The sequence below is a fragment of the Ornithorhynchus anatinus genome, chromosome 11 (assembly GCF_004115215.2).
Source record: "Ornithorhynchus anatinus isolate Pmale09 chromosome 11, mOrnAna1.pri.v4, whole genome shotgun sequence".
NCBI lineage: Eukaryota > Metazoa > Chordata > Mammalia > Monotremata > Ornithorhynchidae > Ornithorhynchus > Ornithorhynchus anatinus.
This window is the reverse complement of record NC_041738.1, coordinates 57,237,383-57,256,058: the sequence shown is the minus strand read 5'-3', so window position 1 is coordinate 57,256,058 and position 18,676 is coordinate 57,237,383. Positions and strand designations below refer to the sequence as shown.

Below are 18,676 nucleotides of genomic sequence, written 5' to 3'. Positions count from 1 at the left end.
CGGCCCGTTCCGAGAGGCCGGCCGCACCGCCCTGCCATCACGCAGACACCAAGATGCCCCGCTCCCCATCGCCTTTTCGGAGGCGCGAACCCATTAAACCAACCCGGTTGCTCCCGGGGGCCTTTCGGCCCTTCTAACCCACCTCGGGGTCCCCCGCTGACGTTTGCCCGGTTGTCCAACCGCCCGGCTGTCGGGCCGAGCGAGCCCGGAGGCCCGGGGCTCAGCTATCCCGCTGGGTCTCCCACTTACCCTTGTGTCTGGACACTGGGTCGCTTCGCAGACTACCTGCATAATAAAGTGCCTCTCGGACTGCGAGGGAGAAAACAAAGAAAACGGAATCAGTCGAGTGGGGAAAGCTCCCGGGGGCCTCCCTTTCCCAGTCGGCCAGGTAACGCTTTGCTGGAGAGGTTGAGTGGTTAGGGCAGTGGTCTGATCACAGTGAGCGCTCGGTAAATATTCACCAAGGGGCCGGGCTGACAGAGCCCCCCGTTCCCGTTGAGCCTAAAGATGACCTTTTTGAACTGTTCATGGGGAAATGGGGAAGCAGCGTGGCTCAGTGGAAAGAGCACGGGGCTTGGAAGTCAGAGGTCATGGGTTCTAATCCCAGCTCTGCCACTTGTCAGCTGTGTGACTGTGGACAAGTCACTTCACTTCCCTGGGCCTCAGTGACCTCATCTGTAAAACAGGGATGAAGACTGTGAGCCTCACGTGGGACAACCTGATGACCCCGTATCTACCCCAACGCTTAGAACAATGCTCTGCACATAGTAAGCGCTTAACACATACCAACATTAGTATTATTATTATTTGCAGGGGAGGAGGGTCCCGCTGCCTATAGGAATCGGAGGAAGAAGTTTATTTCTTGCTTTGAAAAAATTCCTCATAATTGCCGCAAGGATAGCAGTCTGAAATCCCTGCCCGGTTCCAGGGGGACCCAATTTTGCTCGTTGTGGGCAGGGAACGCGTCCGTTACACTGTACTCTCCCAAGCGCTTAGTACAGTGCTCTGCACCCAGTAAGCGCTCAAAAAAGATTCAGTTTGCTACCTTTCCGGGAGCTTCTAAAATGTGACGGGAAAGTCGCCTGGCCTTTTAATCAATCTATCGGGGAATGTGGTTCGCTCGGGCCTCTCACTGAAAGGCCAGGGAGTGGCAAAGAGCCCAGCCATAGTGTCGTCCAAATGGCTGAACAAGGAGAATTAAAAAACAAAGATCATCCCTTCCCCCAAACATCACAGTCCCTCAGCCTGCTTCAGAGAGGGAGAGAAAAACAAAACAAAAACGAAAATAAAATATGGGGCTTTTCGAGCCCCTTTCCCCGAAATAGTTTGGGGGAAGACTCTGGCCGAGAAGGTCTGGGGGCGGAGGGGAAGGAGGAGGAGGACTCCAACCCATTTTCTGTTCAAGCGCCGCGTGAGAAAGGTTTGGGGTCTGAAGGAAGAGCCCAAGTTAGGTTGAGCAGCAGCTTGCGAATGGAGGGAGAGTCACGGTCACCCCGAGGGCAATCTACGGCAGCGGCCCACCTCCCCAAGCCCCGGCCAGCAAGAGCTCGGGCAGTGTAGGGATCTCAAGGCACTGACGCTGGATATCCAGTTCTCCCCCTCCGGTCCCCCCCCCCGTCCGGGCGGGGGCCACTTACCTCTTTGTCGAAGTTTGCTTTGGTGAACTCCAATGAGTTCAGGAGTGCATTGGTGGCTGCTAGCTTCACATTGTTACTGGGCTCTTCTTTCCTCATCCCCTGGATTATGGCAGTCAGGATCTCATTGGATTTGTCCTGCAGCTGCTCAGGATCCTGAAAAGGAAAAAAGGAGAGCGGCCGGGGCGGTGAGCATGCTGAACGCTGGATCCCAACGGTTCCTGGGGGAATTGGAGGGTGGCCCCTCACCCCCCATCAGTGCCGCACGGAGTCCCTTTCAACCCTGTCTCCTTGCTCGGATGGATCTCAGGAGGCTCCAACTCGGGGATTTGGGGTGCGAGACCTTTCAGTCAATCAAATCTGAGCGCTTACTGTGTGCGGAGCACTGTACTAAGCGCTTGGGAAAGTACGGTGTAACAGATACATTCCCCGACCACGACGAGCTTAAAGCCTAGAGGGTGCAGGAAGACGTTAATGTCAACACATAAATTACGGTTACGGACATGAGTGCCGTGGGTGAATAAAGGGAGCAAATCTGGGTGATGCAGAAGGGAATGAGAGAAAAGGAAGCAAGAGCTTAGTCAGGGAAAGTCTTTTGGAGGAGATACGCCTTCAGTAAGGCTTTGAAGGTGAGGAGAGTAATTCTCGGTCTGTCCGTCTCATTCGAGCTATCCCCCGTCCCATAAATCACAGCGTTTGCTGGCCCCTGACAGAATCCTGGGAACACCAGGCCTGCTGTAGGTTGGTTTTCCAACCAGGTATCCTGGCAGGCAAACCGATTTTGACCTGTTTCAAAAGGTTGCCAGGGTCCCGCTTAACAGGCCCATCGCCACCACTGACGCTCCAGAAAGAGCAAAAATGCTGAGGCCCATCCCCTCCATGAAGCGGAGCCCCAGAAACAGACAACAGGGGTGGTGACCTCATCAGCATCAACGGCCCTAGCAACCACTCAGGCGCTTGGGATTATGAGTCATTAGACAGGTTGGTGAGAGTCGGCAGGAAAAGGAAAAAAAAATAAAAATCAGACCCTATAAAGTTCTGGGGACGAGCGTCAGATCCCAAACGTTCCTCGGTGGCTAATAGCATCAAAAAGCAAACAAAAAAAACCCAACAAGATGAGGACGATGGTCGGTCAGGAACGACAGATGGGCCGCCAGCGCAATGGACCTTTCTGAGGGCTCATCTCACCCTCTCATCCCTGCCGGTTGTGTTCCTGTTGGGGTAGTGAGAAGCGAGCAGCGTGGCCTCGTGGTTAGAACATGGGCCTGGGAGTCAGGAGGTCATGGGTTCTAATCCCCACTAGGCCACCCGTCTGCTGTGTGGCCTTGGGCAAGTCCCCTCACTTGTCCGGGCCTCAGTTCGCTCATCTAAAAAATGGGGATTCAGACTGTGAGCCCCATGTGGGACAGGGACTGTATCCAACCTGATTTGCTTATATTTCTCACCGCCCCCCCCCCCCCAGTACTCAGTACAGTGGCTGGCACACAGTAAGCGCTTAACAAATACCACAATTATTATTAGTGAAAGCAACAAGCAGGTGGGGGTGTGGCCCATCACTAAGGGCAGGCAAAAATTATCAATGCAGGAACCATTTTAAAACCCAAGTGACTCCAACACAGGGCAGATATTGTGCTGAAACCCGTCAAGCGATGGTCTCGGCCACCCGGGTCAGGATCCCTAGGTGTCTCTCTGGCCATAAACCTCCCGTCATCCGCCTGCTCCAGATGGCACAGGCCCTGACCGGCACCTCTCCTATTTTCAGGGCCGGGATTGGAATCGAAGCCTTCTGACTGGGAAATCTGAATTTCCAGAGTGGTGCTCTTTCCACTGGACTGACAGGAGGGGAGGAGAACAAGCCACCTGATATTCGAGTCACACGGGGGCTCCGAGGGGCTGGCAGGAGATTAAGGCCGCGGCAAACGCCTTTATTCATTCGTTCGTTCAATCAATCACATGAAGCAGCGCGGCCTAATGGATAGCGCACGGGCCTCGGAGTCAGAAGGTCATGGGTTCTAATCCCAGCTCTACCCCCTGTCTGCTGTGTGACTGTGGGCAAGTCATTTAACTTTTCTGGATTAAGACTGTGAGCCCGATATGGGACAGGGACTGTGTCCAAACTGATGACCTTGAATCTACTCCAGCCCTTTAGAATAGTGCCTGGCACCTAGTAAGCGCTTAAAAATACCATAGTAGTAGTAGTTATTATTATTTACTGAGCACTTGCTGTGGGCAGAGCCCTTACTAAGCTCTTGGGAGAGATCAATAAAGAGGACAAGCGGACCGAAGCCTCTCCTCTACTTTGATTCCTCCCGCACTTACACAGAGCGTCTAAGCAGAGGACAAGGCAGGGGAGAGTGAAGAGGCGCATACGAGGTCCCCTGGATTGTATCAAGATCTCCCGCCAGGCCACATCGTGTTCCCTCGTGGAATGCCTGGGTGATCCCCCTGCCTCCGGGAGGGAGCGGAAGAATGAGGGCAGAAATTGCCGGCGGTCTCGCCGGAGTCAATGCCCGCCGGCTTCCTCTGCCCGTGCCGGATCGCGCGGAGAACTTACGATGTCCTGGCAGATGTAACCAATTGCTTCCAACGTTGACTCTTTCATATGCTCTGTGCTGTTGGGGTTGGTGACGTTGGCCACCAGTTGGGGGATGAGTTCGGGCCATTGGTTCACTGGAATCTCTGCACAGGCGATGCCGGCCACGCACTGGGAGGCGGAACTCGGCCGGTAGGTTTCCGTCCCTAGAGTCTGCAAAACCTGCAGAGAGAAGATGGGGAGGGGAGTGGGTTTTAGACCATCCGGACAACCTCGGGCTTCCTCTTCCGTCCACAATCCAATACCCCCTCGGCCGGCCCGACCCAAGAGCCGAGGCGAGCTTAACGGTATCGCGAGCCCCCATTCCCCAGCGGGCCACCTTCAACTCATCTAGAAGTCTTTCGACGGCTCTGGTTTTCCAAGGGCCACCCGATCAAGGGCATCCACGGAAGACCGCTCAGGGGAAGAAAAGGCCTGGAGTCTCAAAGCGATGCCGGCTCAGAACCAACCGATCCTGGCTCACTCATTACCAAAAGCCTCCCGCTCATTTCGTCCCCTCGAGCCCCATCCCCCCCGACCAAGCCACGTGGTCAACCGAGAAGCAAAAACCTCCAACCTCAGACCCAGCAGGTCCCTCTAGAATGTAAGCTTACTGGGGGCAGAGAATGTGTTTTAGTGTTACACTGTACTCGCCCAATATGTGCTCGATGAATACGACCGAATGAGAGGGCAGGTAAGAGTCTACCCAATCTTCAAGCCCTCGTTCTCCTATTGGACCAAGTCACCTCATATTGTTCCCTGGAGCGAATTATGCCTTCTACGATCTGGCCATCGCCAACCCCTGATCAGTTGGTGATTTGAAGTACACCAGATTCGAGGCAAAAACTCCTCACTCTTGGCTTCAAAGCTGTCCATCCCCTCACCCCCTCCTATCTCCTCTCCCTTCTCTCCTTCCCCAGCCCAGCCCGCACACTCCGCTCCTCCGGTGCCGCTAACCTCCTCACTGGGCCTCCTTCTGGCCTGTCCCACTGTCGACCCCTGGCCTGGAATACCCTCCCTCCTCACATCCGTCAAACTAGCACACTTCCCCCCCTTCAAAGTCCTCTTGAAAGCTCCCCTCCTTCAGGAGGCCTTCCCAGACTGAGCCCCCCTTTTCCTCTGCTCCCCCTCCCCCCCCCACAGCCCTTGTGTATATATGTACGTATTTTATTCTATTAATTTTATTAACAGTGTGTACAGATCTATAATTCTATTTATATTGATGCCTGTCTACTTGTTTTGTCTGCCTCCCCCTTCTAGACTGTGAGCCCGACGTTGGGTAGGGATTGTCTCCATTTGTTGCCGAACTGTACTTTCCAAGCACTTGGTACGGTGCTCTGCACGCATTAAGTGTTCAGTAAATACGACTGAAGGAATGAACTCCGTCCACTTACTTAACCAGTGAGATTGGGGGGTGGGGGGGAAATGGAGGGTGGCTTCTTCTACCCCCGCATCACTGCAGTACGGAGTCCCTCTCTCCCTTTTGTTTCCCCACTCCTGTCTGCTTCGTGGGGGTCGGGCGGGAGGGGCTCCATTCTGCGATCTGGGGTGCCGACACCTTCCGGAAGCCCTCCGATCATTGACCACAACTAATGTCCGATTCACACACTCCCGCTCCGAAGGCGAAAGTGGGGCACAGAGTTGCAGCGAGTACTTCTTGAGCAGGCTTGGACCTCGAGAAGGAAACCAAACTAACTCCAGCTGGGTGACACGCTGTCCCATGTCGCGCTGTTACAGTAACCGGCCTCAGTGCTCCAAGGCAACGGGACTACTGATTTCCTTCTCTCCGGAGAGCTTCCAGACTAGGCGCCGTCGGGAAGACGGGGGAATCTTTTAGAACGGTGACGCTTTACAAGTCAAAAAATTGGGCAGACGCTCTGGTTATTTCTAAAAGCGTGCTTAAAAAAGGAAAGCTATGCCAAATTTGAGGCGCTATGGGATCGGACCCAAGATTCAAAGAGAGAGCCGAATCCTCTCTGACCAAACATCTCTCCGCTCAGAACCTAAGCAGAATCCCTGGCTCAATGAGGAGAGGTGACGGAGGCAGGGCCGCGTGGATATGGGAAATGTCAGTCAGTCCATCGTATTTACTGAACGCTGCCCGCGTGTCGAGCACCGTACTAAGCATTTGGGAGAGTACGACAGAACAGTACAACAGACACATTCCCTGCCCACGACGAGCTAACAGGCTAGAGGGGAAGACAAGCATTAATAATAAATGACAGATATGTGCGTAAGTGCCGTGGGGCTGGGGATGAATACATGTCGCCCCCACTCCCCAGGAATCTCCTTAATTTTTGATCGGAGCTGCTCAGATGCAGCAAAATGAGCTGATGGGCCGTCCATTTCCGCGCCTCCCCCCACCCCTCCAACATACCCTCTGGTGTCAGTGGCTACAAGCAGCTGAACGTCCAAGAGGCACGTGGTGGGACAAGGGGAAGAACCAGGGGCCTGGATCATTCAAATAATACTAATGATGATAATATTACTAGTAGTGTTTATTACACACTTACTGTGTGTCAGGCACTGCACTAAGCACCGTGGTGGATACAAGCAGATCGTGTCGGACACAGACCCTGTCCCACATGGGGCTCACAGTCTCAATCCCCATTTTACAGATGAGGTAACAGGCTCAGAGAAGTGAAGCGACTCGGCCAAGGTCACACACCGAACGCTCGGCCTCGGAGGGGCGCCCGCCGGTGGCTCGGCCCAGTGACCGCTTTCCCGCCGCCTGGCTCCAAGCCCGGCCCGCAGAACCCCAATAAACACCGGCGACCTAAGGCAGCTCCCGGTTCGGTTGCCGCTATCCCGGTCACAGGGGAACCGTGGCCATCAAGTCGGCAGCTCGAGCCCCCTGCCCGGCACGAGGCCGTCGACGGCTTCACTAGAGAGGACGAGAGAAAAGGCAAATGGCTGGCTGCCCTTGGATTCCAGTTGCCCCTACTTCACTTACAAGTGTCTTGGGGAACGAGAGAATCAGCTAGGCAGTCACAAGAGCCTGATGAGCTTCTGTTGACCCCAGGGTTTAGAAGAGTGCTTGACACACGGGAAGAGGTCAACAAATAATAATAATCCAGATCCCTTCACGGACTGACAAGGCAGCAAGATAACTGATTTGGAAGTCTGGAATCGGGCACCGCACTCACGGTCTTGCCAGCCCAAGCTTCTGGCCCTGCCAGGGCAACAGGATGTTTGGGGAAGCATTCAAACTTGGGGTTAGAGATGCACCGTTTTGTCACCCCACTTAATAATAATGCTGGTATTTGTACAGCGCTTACTATGTGCACAGTACTGTTCTAAGAGCTAGGGTAGACACAGGGTAATCAGGTGGTCCCACATGGGGCTCACGGTCTTAATCCCCATTTTACGGATGAGGTCACTGAGGCCCAGAGAAGTGAAGTGACTTGCCCACAGTCACACAGCTGACGAGTGGCAGAGCCGGGAGTCGATCCCACGACCTCCGACTCCCAAGCCCGGGCTCTTTCCACTGAGCCACGCTGCTTCTCTACCACCTATTTTCCCTGATGTCCTCCTTAATAATAACGGTATGTTTAAGTACATACTATGTTTCGAACACCTAGCGGTGCATGGCCTAGAGGAAGAAGCCTAGGCTTGATGAGGGGGTGGTCAGAGGATCTGTGTTCACCACTTGTCTACTGTGTGACCATGGACAAGTCACTTCACTGGGCCTCAGTTACTTCACCTGTAAATGGGGATTAAGACTGCGAGCCCCATGTGGGACAGGGACCGTGTCCGACCCAAACATCTTGTATCTAGCCCAGCGCTCAGTACAGGGCCTAACACGTGATGAGCGCTTAACAGATACCACGATTATCCCTATCAAATTATAAAACGTTGGGCCAGCTGGTCAGATTCAGTCCTCATCCCACAAGGGGCTTTCGGCCTAAGAAGGCGGGAGAACGAGGCACAGATAATGAAGTGACCTGCCCTCGATCACCCGACAGGCGAGTGACGGAGGTGGGATTAGAACCCAGGTCCTCTGCCAAGCAGCGTGGCTCAAGGGAAAGAGCCCGGGCTTGGGAGTCAGAGGTCATGGGTTCCAATCCCCGCTCTGCCACTTGGCAGCTCTGACTGTGGGCAAGTCCCTTCTCTGCGCCTCAGTTACCTCATCTGTAAAATGGGGATTAACTGTGAGCCTCCCGCGGGACAACCCGATTACCCTGTATCTTCCCCAGTGCTTAGAAGAGTGCTCTGCACATAGTAAGCGCTTAAATACCAACATTATTATTATTATTCCAGGCTCAAACTCTTTCCCCTGGGCCACGCAGCTGCCTCCGGTCTTGATCTTTTTTTTGGGGGGGGGGGGGGGGGGGGGGGGGAAACTGCCACTAAGGTTCCTTCAAACACGCAAACGTCTCCACTCCGGGCGCTGGGGACGGAAGAGCTAAATCCACCCTGCCTCCAGCGGGCCCTAAGGCAGCCTGGAAAGGCTCTCTACACAAGCTATTTCAGCCACCGGTGGCTTACAATCCATTTCGACAGATGGGAAGACTGGCAAGCTGCTACATTCCTGGCCCCGTGTAGAGAGGCGGCGTGGCCTAATGGATAGAGCAAGGGCCTGGAAGTCAGAAGGATCTGGGGCCCAATCTCAGTTCTGCCGCTTGTCTGTCGTGTGACCTCGGACCAGTCTCTTCACTCCTCTGGGCCTCAGTTACCTCATCTGTAAAATGGGGATTAAGACCGTCAGCCCCACGTGGGACATGCCCAACGTGATTATCTTGTACGTAGACGTAGAACAGTGCCTGGTACACAGTAAGCCCTTAATACCATTAAGTATATATATATATATATATATATATATATGTGTATACACACACGATAAAAAGATACACAAGAAATAGAACCTTTCAGTGGGCAAAGTGGACCCAGGAGGGGAAAAACCAACCCACGTGATTAGAATCCTCTCACCTTTTCCAGCAATGCCTCCGAGGAACGCCAAGGCACCCTGGGGTACCGCAGACGGTATTCCCGGGGCCGCTCCGAATCTATCCCTCAATCCCATCACGGCCCCAAGTGGAAAGAGGGCATTTCCTCCCAAGCCCGACAAGGGTCCGGGTCACTTACGTAGTTTTTGACCTCCCTGCGGGCGTTCGCGTCGATGGCGAGCCACCTCTGTTGATACTGGGCCTTGATGTCCGGATCCTTTGACGTCAAAGAGTTCTTGATCTGTAGGCCAGCTGCGACTCTGGCCACCTGGCTGTTTCCTGGGTTTGCCAGCACTCTGGACAGTTCCACCAGGAAAGTGGGCTGGCGGAGGAGACGGGGGACAACCGTCAGCCCCGGGGGTGGGAGGGGGCTGCGAACGCTTGCCTCCCCCCCCCCCGACCCCCGAGGAGGGGAGGGCCAAGCTAGGCAGGCCCCGAGCCCTGACACTGAGCCCTCTGGACTGTAAGCTTGTTGCGGGCGGGGAATGTATCTATTACTCCCCCCCGAGCGCTTAGCACAGTGCTCCGCACACAGTAAGCGCTCAATAACCACCACCGACTGTCTGCAAATCTATATCGGGCCATCTGCCACATTCCTCCCGAAGGGGCTCCTGCGGTATCAGGACCGTGTCCCTCCTTCCCCTCCGGCACCTCCCACTTCACGATCCGGTGCCCAGTGAAGACGACCGCTGGTTGAGGACCCGACCCAAGCCGCCCCGCCGCCCCCCGGCTGCCCATCTCAAGCTTCGGCAAGTCGACCGAACCTAAACGCAAGCCCCCCGCACCTCCAGCCGCTCTAGACCAGAATATTTCTAACTCTGCTCTTACACTTCCTTCAGACAAAGTGGGTTTCCGCCCCGAGTGAAAGGGGAAGAGAAGTCAACTGACTTCCCGTGAGGAACATCACCCCAAAAGGGATTACGCCTGAGAAGACACTTTTTTTTTTAAAAAAAAAAAAGAAAGGCATTCTCTTCTTCAGGGTGAGAGAATAGTATTTCGGAGTGGCTCGGGAGAAAGTGATCCCAGGGCCCTAGGTCCCCCACTTCCTCCACCGGGCTTCGGTCGAGGATAAGTACGGCTCTAGCGGATTTTTTGTTTTGTTTTAAAAAAAAAAAAAAGGGCGAGAGCGAATGAGGGAAATGAACTTAATGATAGAAACAGTGTGGACGAGGAAAGAAGTCATCCTTTGGGAAATAAGGGAAAGTACATAATCCAATTTCACAGCGGAAACTGTAAAAATCCAGGGCGACCCGACACGGGCAATCTTATCTGACCGAGGCAACCGAGGACCAACTTAATTGAAACTCTTTAATAGTCAGTGGTTACTCTAACATAACTGTGGATCTAACATAACTGTAAATTCAGCCCGTGGCTCCAGAAAAGGGGGACGGTACCGGCTGGACCTTCAAAGTCTCGCCCTTTCTTTTTTTAAAATTTCTGCTCAAGATCTCAGAAGCATCCCCAACTGAGGGTGAGCCTTAAAGGAGAGGATGCAGTTTTCAACGGTAAACGACGGAGGCAAGTCTCAAAAACGCATGAGGTTCTATTAAGGAGAAAACCCAGGGCCAAGGTAATCAGGCTTCTTGCCACGCCTCACGATTCTCAGAGCCACATTTAAGATACTTACAATTCACAGAGGAGAACGGTGAAGGTGCCGGGAGTCCCTTTTTCAGGTTAAAATGCTTTAGAAACCCTCCGACTGCTAATCCACACCCCCCGGCTCCTCCCGTCCTTTTCATTAAAAGTCACCAAAGCGAAGGTGCCCAGAAGTGACACCGGGCAATAAAAACGATGCCCCCCTCTGCCCGTACATTTTTCAGGTGGGAGCTGTGATAGCCCGTGGTCTGGTTTAGATGATGCAAATGAGCATATCTGGTTGCAGCAGAGGCCCGCTCCCATTAAAGGGAGGTTATAAAGTGTCCCCTACCCCCACCCCCAAACCTCAGGGCTGAGTTTTACGAGGGGGCGGCCCAAACGGGAGTGTGACCGACACGTGGGTCGCCCAACTCTGCCCGCCCTGGCTCTGAAGGATTCCCCGGCCCGGCACCACCCTGCGCCTCTTCTATTTGGAAAGGGGGAAGGCAAGACCGCCAACCTCCTCGGAAAAAAGGGGTGGGGGGAGGCAAGACTGCCACCTCCCTTGGAAAAAAGGGGAAAAGAGGGAAGCAAGACTGCACTTCCCTTGGAAGAAAGGAGAATAGGGGGAGGCAAGCCTTCTATCTTCCTGGGGAAAAAGGGGGAAAGGGAGAGGCAACACTTCCACCTCCTTTGGAAAAAGGGGGAGGCAAGACCTCTCTGCACCTCCCTTGGAAAGAGGGGGAAAGGGGGAGGCAAAACCAACACCTCCTTTCGAAAAAGGGGGAGGCAAGTCCTCCCTGCACCTCACTTGGGAAAAAGGGGGAGGCAAAACCAACACCTCCTTTGGAAAAAGGGGGGAAGGGGGAGGCAAAACCAACACCTCCTTTGGAAAAAGGGGGGAAGGGGGAGGCGAGACCAACACCTCCTTTGGAAAAAGGGGGAAAAGGGGGAGGCGAGACCAACACCTCCCTTGGAAAAAGGGGGAAAAGAGGGAGGCAAAACCAATGCCTCCCTGGGAAAAGGGGGAAGGGGAGGCAAGACCTCCTTGCACCTCCCTTGGGAAAAAGGGGGGAAGGGGGAGGCAAGACCAATACCTCCTTTGGAAAAAGGGGGAGGCAAGCCTTCCCTGCACCTCCCTTGGGATAAAGGGGGAGGCAAGACCTCAACTTCCCTTGGGAAAAAGGGGGAAAACGGGGAGGCAAAACCAACACCTCCCTGGGAAAAAGGGGAAGGGGGGGGGGGGCCGGACCAACACCTCGTGGCTCAGTGGAAAGAGCACGGGCTTTGGAGTCAGAGGTCGAGGGTTCGAATCCCGGCTCTACCACTTAGCTGTGTGACTGTGGGCAAGTCACTTCACTTCTCTGGGCCTCAGTGACCTCATCTGTAAAACGGGGATGAAGACTGCGAGCCCCACGTGGGGCGACCTGACTCCCCTGTGTCTACCCCGGCGCTTAGAACAGTGCACAGAGTAAGCGCTTAACAAATACCAACATTATTAAAAAGGGGGAGGCAAGACCTCCCTGCACCTCCCTTGGGAAAAAGGGGGGAGGCAAGACCTGCTTGCACCTCCCTGGGGAAAAGAGGGAGGCAAAACCAACACCTTCCTGGGAAAAGGGGGGAAGGGGGAGGCAAGACCTCCTTGCACCTCCCTGGGGAAAAGGGGGAGGCAGGACCAACATCTCCCGTGGAAAAAGGGGGAAAGGGGGAGGCAAAACCAACACCTCCCTGGGAAAAAGGGGGAAAGGGGGAGGCAACACCTCCTGGCACCTCCCTTGGGAAAATGGGGGGAAGGGGGAGGCAAGACTTCCTGGCACCTCCCTTGGGAAAATGGGGGGAAGGGGGAGGCAAGACCTCCTGGCACCTCCCTTGGGAAAAAGGCGGAAAGGGGGAGGCAAAACCAACACCTCCCTGGGAAAAAGAGGGGAAGGGGGGGAGGGCAAGGCTTCCTTGCCCCTCCCTTGGGAAAAAGGGGGAAAGGGGGAGGCAAAGCCAACACCTCCCTGGGAAAAAGGGGGCGGCAAGCCGTGGCCGCCGGGCCCGGCGGGGAGGGGAGGAAAGGCAATGCGGGGTTCGGAGGGATTATTTGGGGGATGGCGGGAGCGCGGGGGGCCGCGGTTTGCACATGGCCCCTAGGCCCCGCCGCCCCGCCCCGCCCCCGCCCGCCGGGCCGCGCCGCGCAACCCAACCCGCCTCCCTCCCCCTCCCCCCCCCGCCCGCCCGCCGCCCGCGCGCCCATTGGCCGCCGCCGCCGCCCGCCGCTCGCCATTGGCCGGCCGGGCCCGGGGGGGCGGGGCGCCCCGCCGTCCGCCCCGCCCCTCCCCGCCCGCACGTTCGGTTGTCCGGCGGGCGAGGCCGGGCCGAGGGCCGAGGGCCGAGGGCCGAGGGCCGAGGGCCGAGGGCCGGGGGCCGAGGGCCGAGGGCCGGGGGCCGAGGGCCGAGGGCCGGGGGCCGAGGGCCGAGGGCCGGGGGCCGAGGGCCGAGGGCCGGGGGCCGGGCCGGGCCGGCGGGCGGGGGGAGGGGCGCGGCCGGGGCCGGGGCCCGGGAGGGCGGGAAGGTCCGCGCCGACGCACCAGGTTCTCCACGGCCGCTCGCTCCAGGAACTTCTGCGCCGCTTCCAGCTCATTGCGATCTGCGGGGAGGAAGGGAGGAAGGGAGCGGGGGGTCAGCGGGCGGCGGGGCCGGAGGAAGGACCGACCGGGCGACCCACCGCCCGCCCGCCTACCGGGAGACACGGTCTTCTCGAGGATGGTGATCAGCTCCATGGCGACGGCGGCGGCGGCGGGGGAAGGGTTCGGGAGCGGGGGCGGGGAGGGTCACCACAAGCCCATTCACCGGCTCCCCCTTCTGCCCGCGGCTCTTCTCCTCCTGCAGCCGCTGCGCGGAGGGAGAAGGAGTGAAGCGTGCTCTCGGGCGGCGAGGACGGCAAGGCCCCAACCGCGCCGGCGGAGGGATATGGGGGCCGGTCCTTTCCGCGGCGGCGGCGCGCTCCCACCCCATTGGCCCCCGCCGCGGCCACGCGGAGCCCCCCATTGGTCGGCCGGCCGGGCCGCCGGGATCCGGCGCGCCGATTGGGCCGGGGGGGGGAGGCGGCCGGCCTCGCGCCCGCCCATTGGTCGGCCGGCCGGGGGGGGGCGGGCGGCGCTCTCATTGGCCGGCCGGCCGGGGGGCGGCGCTCTCATTGGCCGGCCGGCCGGGGGGGCGGGCCGCGGGCCGCCGCGATTGGCCGGGGCGCCGCCTTCCGATTGGCCGAGCGGAGGCCGCAGCCGGAGGTCGGGGACGAGTCGGTCGGAAGGCGGGAGGCGTTGGGCGGCCGGCGCCGGGCGGGGGCGCCGCGGGGCATCATGGGACTCCGGCCGCCCTGAGGGGAGGAACCCCCTCCCCCTCGCCTGAGGTGTAAATCTGCTTTTTTTTGGATGGCATTTATTAAACGCTTCCTCTAATGATAATAATGTCGGTATTTGTTAAGCGCTTACTCTGTGCCGAGCACCGTTCTTAGCGCTGGGGGGAGATCCAGGGTCATCCGGTGGGCCCACGTGGGGCTCACAGGCTCCATCCCCATTTTGCAGATGAGGTCACTGAGGCCCAGAGAAGTGAAGTGACTTGCCCACGGTCACACAGGTGGCAGAGCTGGGATTCGTTCATTCGGTAGTATTTCTTGAGCGCTTATTATGTGCAGGGCGCTGTACTAAGCGCTGGGGGAGATACGGGGTCACCGGGTTGTCCCACGTGGGGCTCACAGGCTCCATCCCCATTTTGCAGGTGAGGGAACTGAGGCCCAGTGAAGTGACTTGCCCACAGTCACCCAGCTGACAGGTGGCAGAGCTGGGATTCGAACCCATGGCCCGTGGCTCCCGAGCCCCGGCTCTTTCCACTGAGCCACGCTGCTTCTCTACTAGTTTTGGTACGTCTTAAGCGCTTACTACATGCAGAACACTGTTCTACACGCTGGGGTAATAATAATGACGTTGGTATCTGTTAAACGCGTACTATGTGCAGAGCGCTGTTCTAAGCGCTGGGGGAGATACGGGGTCATCGGGTTGGCCCACGTGAGGCTCCCCGTCTTCATCCCCATTTTACAGATGAGGGAACTGAGGCCCAGTGACTTGCCCACCGCCACCCAGCTGACAAGTGGCAGAGCCGGGATTGGAACCCGTGACCTCTGACTCCCAAGCCCGGGCTCTTTCCGCTGAGCCACATAACGTCGGTATGTGTTAAGCGCTCACTACGTGCCAGGCGCCGTCCTAAGCGCTGGCCTAGATTCCGGGTGATGAGGTGGTCCCACGTGGGGCGCACAGTCTTCATCCCCATTTGACAGAGGAGGGAAGTGAGGCCCGGAGAAGTGAAGCGACTGGCCCAAGGTCGCACCGCTGACAAGGGGCGGAGCCGGGATTAGAACCCACGACCTCTGACTCCCCAGGCCGGGCTCTTGCCACTGAGCCGCGTTGCTTCTGCGAGGTGATGAGGTGGTCCCCCGTGGGGCTCACAGGCTTCACCCCCATTTTCCAGATGAGGGCACCGAGGCCCAGAGAAGTGACTTGCCCAAAGTCACACAGCTAAGTGGCGAGGATTAGAACCCACCGCCTCTGACTCCCAAGTCCGGGCTCTTGCCACCGCGCCACGCTCTGCAGAGCACCGTTCTAAGCGCTGAGGCTAAAGCTTGCGGGACTCCATTCCCCGGGCGGAGGGGGCCTGAAAGCAGATAATAATGAGGGTCTCTCTTAAACGCTTACTACGCCCCCGGCACTGTGCTAAGCGCTGGGGTGGATACGAGCCAATCGGGTTGGACACGGTCCCTGTCCCACGTGGGGCTCACAGCCCTCGGTCCCCATTTTACAGATGAGGGAAGTGAAACCCAGAGGAGGGGAGTGACTTGTTCCAGGTCAGACAAGTGTGACAGGGAAGCAGACGCGCCTAGAGCCCGGACCTGGGAGTCAGAAGTCATGGATTCTAATCCTGACTCTGCGACTTGTCTGCTGGGTGACCTTGGGCATGTCACTTCACTTCTTTGGGCCCCGGTGACCTCATCTGGAAAATGGGGATTGAGCCCGGGAGCCCCACGTGGGACGGGGACTGTGTCCAACCCGATTTGCTTGGATCCACCCTAGCGTTCATTTATTCATTCATTCAATCGTATTTATTGAGCGCTTACTGTGTGCAGAGCACTGTACTAAGCGCTTGGAAAGTACAATTCAGCAACAGATAGAGACAATCCCTGCCCAACACTGGGCTCACAGTCTAGTACTGGCACATAATAATAATAATAATAATAATGTTGGTATTTGTTAAGCGCTTACTATGTGCCGAGCACTGCCCTAAGCGCAGGGGAATCAGGTTGTCCCACGTGGGGCTCACAGTCTTAATCCCCATTTTACAGATGAGGTAACTGAGGCACCGAGAAGTTAAGTGACTTGCCCACGGTCCCCCAGCTGACAAGTGGCCGAGCCGGGATTTGAACCCATGACCCCTGACTCCAAAGCCCGTGCTCTTTCCACTGAGCCACGCTGCTTCTCTACATAGGAAGCGCTTAACAAATATCATCATTATTATTCTTATTAAGTGGTAGAACCAGGATTAGAACCCATGACCTGACTCCCAGGCCCGTGGTCTAGCCATTACGCCACACTGCTTCTCTTCTCAGCAGATCCAGGGCTGAGGGTCAGCAGAGTCTGCCCCGAATGGTGGTGGGTTGGTCTGGTGGAAAACTCGTGAGCCCGGGAGTCAAGGAGGGACCCAGGTTCTAGTTCCATCTCTGCCACTGGTTTGTTGTAAGACCACAGCGTGGCTCAGTGGAAAGAGCCCGGGCTTGGGAGTCAGAGGTCGTGGGTTCTAATCTTGGCTCCTCCACTTGTCAGCTGTGTGACCTTGGCCAAGTCACTTAACTTCTCTCTGCCTCAGTGACCTCATCTGTAAGATGGGGATGAAGCCTGTGAGCCCCACTTGGGACAACCTAATTCCCTTGTATCTCCCCCAGCGTTTAGAGCAGTGCTTGGCACATAGTAAGCGCTTGGCAAATACCAACATTATTATTACTCTAGGCAAGTTGCTTAATTTTCAGTTCAGTTCAATCCAATCGAATTTATTGAGAGCTTACTTGGTGCAGAACACTGTCCTAAGCGCTTGGGAAAGTACAATAGTCATGGGTTCGACTCCCAGCTCTGCCACTTGTCAGCTGTGTGTCTGTGGGCAAGTCACTTCACTTCTCTGTGCCTCAGTCACCTCATCTGTAAAATGGGGATTAACTGCGAGCCTCACGTGGGACGACCTGATGACCCTGTATCTCCCCCAGCGCTTAGAACGGTGCTCTGCACATAGTAAGCGCTTAATAAATACCAACATTATTATTATTACAATAAAGCAATAGAGAGAGACGATCCCTGCCCACAAGGAGCTCAAGCAAACAGTCACCAATATAAAGTTACAGATATTTACACAAGTGCTGTGGGGCGGGGAGGCAGAGGAAGCTTCCTTGACTTGGGGACACTGGGTGGGGATCGGGGCGCGGGGGTGGTGCCAGGGACGGCCTCGGGTCGCCACCGTCCGACAGTCGTGGTGGCTGGCAGCCCGTCGTATTTATAGAGCGCTTACCGTGTGCGGTTCTATACGGTAAAAATAATAATAATGATATTTGTTAAGCACTTACTAAGTGCCAAGCACCGTTTTAGGCACTGGGGTAGATGCAAGGTATTCAGGTTGTCCCACGTGGGGCTCAAGTCTCAATCCCCTTGACTCTATTTATCGCCATCGTTCTCGTCCGTCCGTCTCCCCCGATCAGACCGTAAGCCCGTCAAACGGCAGGGACCGTCTCTATCTGTTGCCGACTTGTTCATTCCAAGCGCTTAGTACGGTGCTCTGCACATAGTAAGCGCTCAATAAATACTATTGAATGAATGAATGAATCCCCATTTTGCAGATGAGGTAACTGAGGCACAGAGAAGTACAGTGACTTGCCCAGAGTCACACAGCTAAGTAGCGGAGCCCGGATTAGAACCCATGACCTCTGGCTCCCAAGCCCGGGCTCACACAGCGGTACAGAACACTGTACTAAGCGTTGGGGAGAGTACGATCCAACAGTAAACAGGCACCTTCCCTAGCCACAACGAGCTGACGGTCTAAAGTGGGGGGCAGACATTAGTAAGTGCTTAGTGCAGTGCTCTGTACATAGTAAGCGCTCAAAAAATACGATTGGAATGATATGAATTATCAAGCCAATCGTATTTATTGAGCGCTTACTATAAATCAATTATTTTGTTAATGAGATTTACATCACCTTGATTCTATCTATTTGCTATTGTTTTAATGAGATGTTCTTCCCCTCGATTCTATTTACTGCCATTGTTCTTGTCCGACCGCCTCCCCCGATTTGACCGTGAGCCCGTCAGAGGGCAGGGACTGTCTCTATCTGTTGCCGATTTGCCCATTCCAAGTGCTTAGTACGGTGCTGTGCACATAGTAAGCGCTCAATAAATACTATCGAATGAATGAATATGAATAAAGTGATGGATATGGACATAAGCGCCGGGGGTGAATAGAGGGAGCAAGTCAGGGCGACGCAGAAGGGAGCGGGAGGAGAGGAGGGCGCAGTCAGGGAAGGCCTCTTGGAGGAGATGGGCCTCCAGTTAAGGTTTGAAGTAGGAGGGTGGGAAGAGTAGCGCAGCAGGGCTTGGCGATCCGGAGGCCCGGCAGCCCCGAGGGCCCCGCTGTGGTCTCCTCTCGGCGACGGCCTTCTCCCGGAGAGGCCTGTCCTCTTGGGCGCGACGCCCGGCAGCGCGCGGTTTTGGCCGTCAGACGGTCCGTCGGTCGTTCCTCTGGCCCTTCCAAATTTTCCCCGGGGGTTTAAGGGACAATCTGACGCCGCCCCGGGCCGGGGACTGGCTCTACAGCAGAAATGCTTTGCTGTGATCCTCAGCGAACGGGCCTCGGCAACGACAGACAGCAGTGAAGTGAAA

At 56.3% G+C, this 18,676-nt stretch overlaps 1 protein-coding gene across 1 annotated transcript in view; it reads right to left on the bottom strand.

The window, feature by feature from the left end:
- KPNB1 (karyopherin subunit beta 1) overlaps positions 1–13,683 on the bottom strand; it is a 39,795-nt gene extending 26,112 nt beyond the window's left edge. The window contains exons 1-6 of the mRNA XM_029074932.2: positions 13,453–13,683; positions 13,301–13,359; positions 9,292–9,474; positions 4,189–4,389; positions 1,638–1,790; positions 250–309 (exon numbers count right to left, since the gene is read on the bottom strand). Of these exons, the coding sequence (XP_028930765.1) occupies positions 250–309; positions 1,638–1,790; positions 4,189–4,389; positions 9,292–9,474; positions 13,301–13,359; positions 13,453–13,492 (696 nt within the window). The 5' untranslated portion in view covers positions 13,493–13,683. The remainder of the gene's footprint in view (positions 1–249; positions 310–1,637; positions 1,791–4,188; positions 4,390–9,291; positions 9,475–13,300; positions 13,360–13,452) is intronic.
- Positions 13,684–18,676: the final 4,993 nt, after the last annotated feature.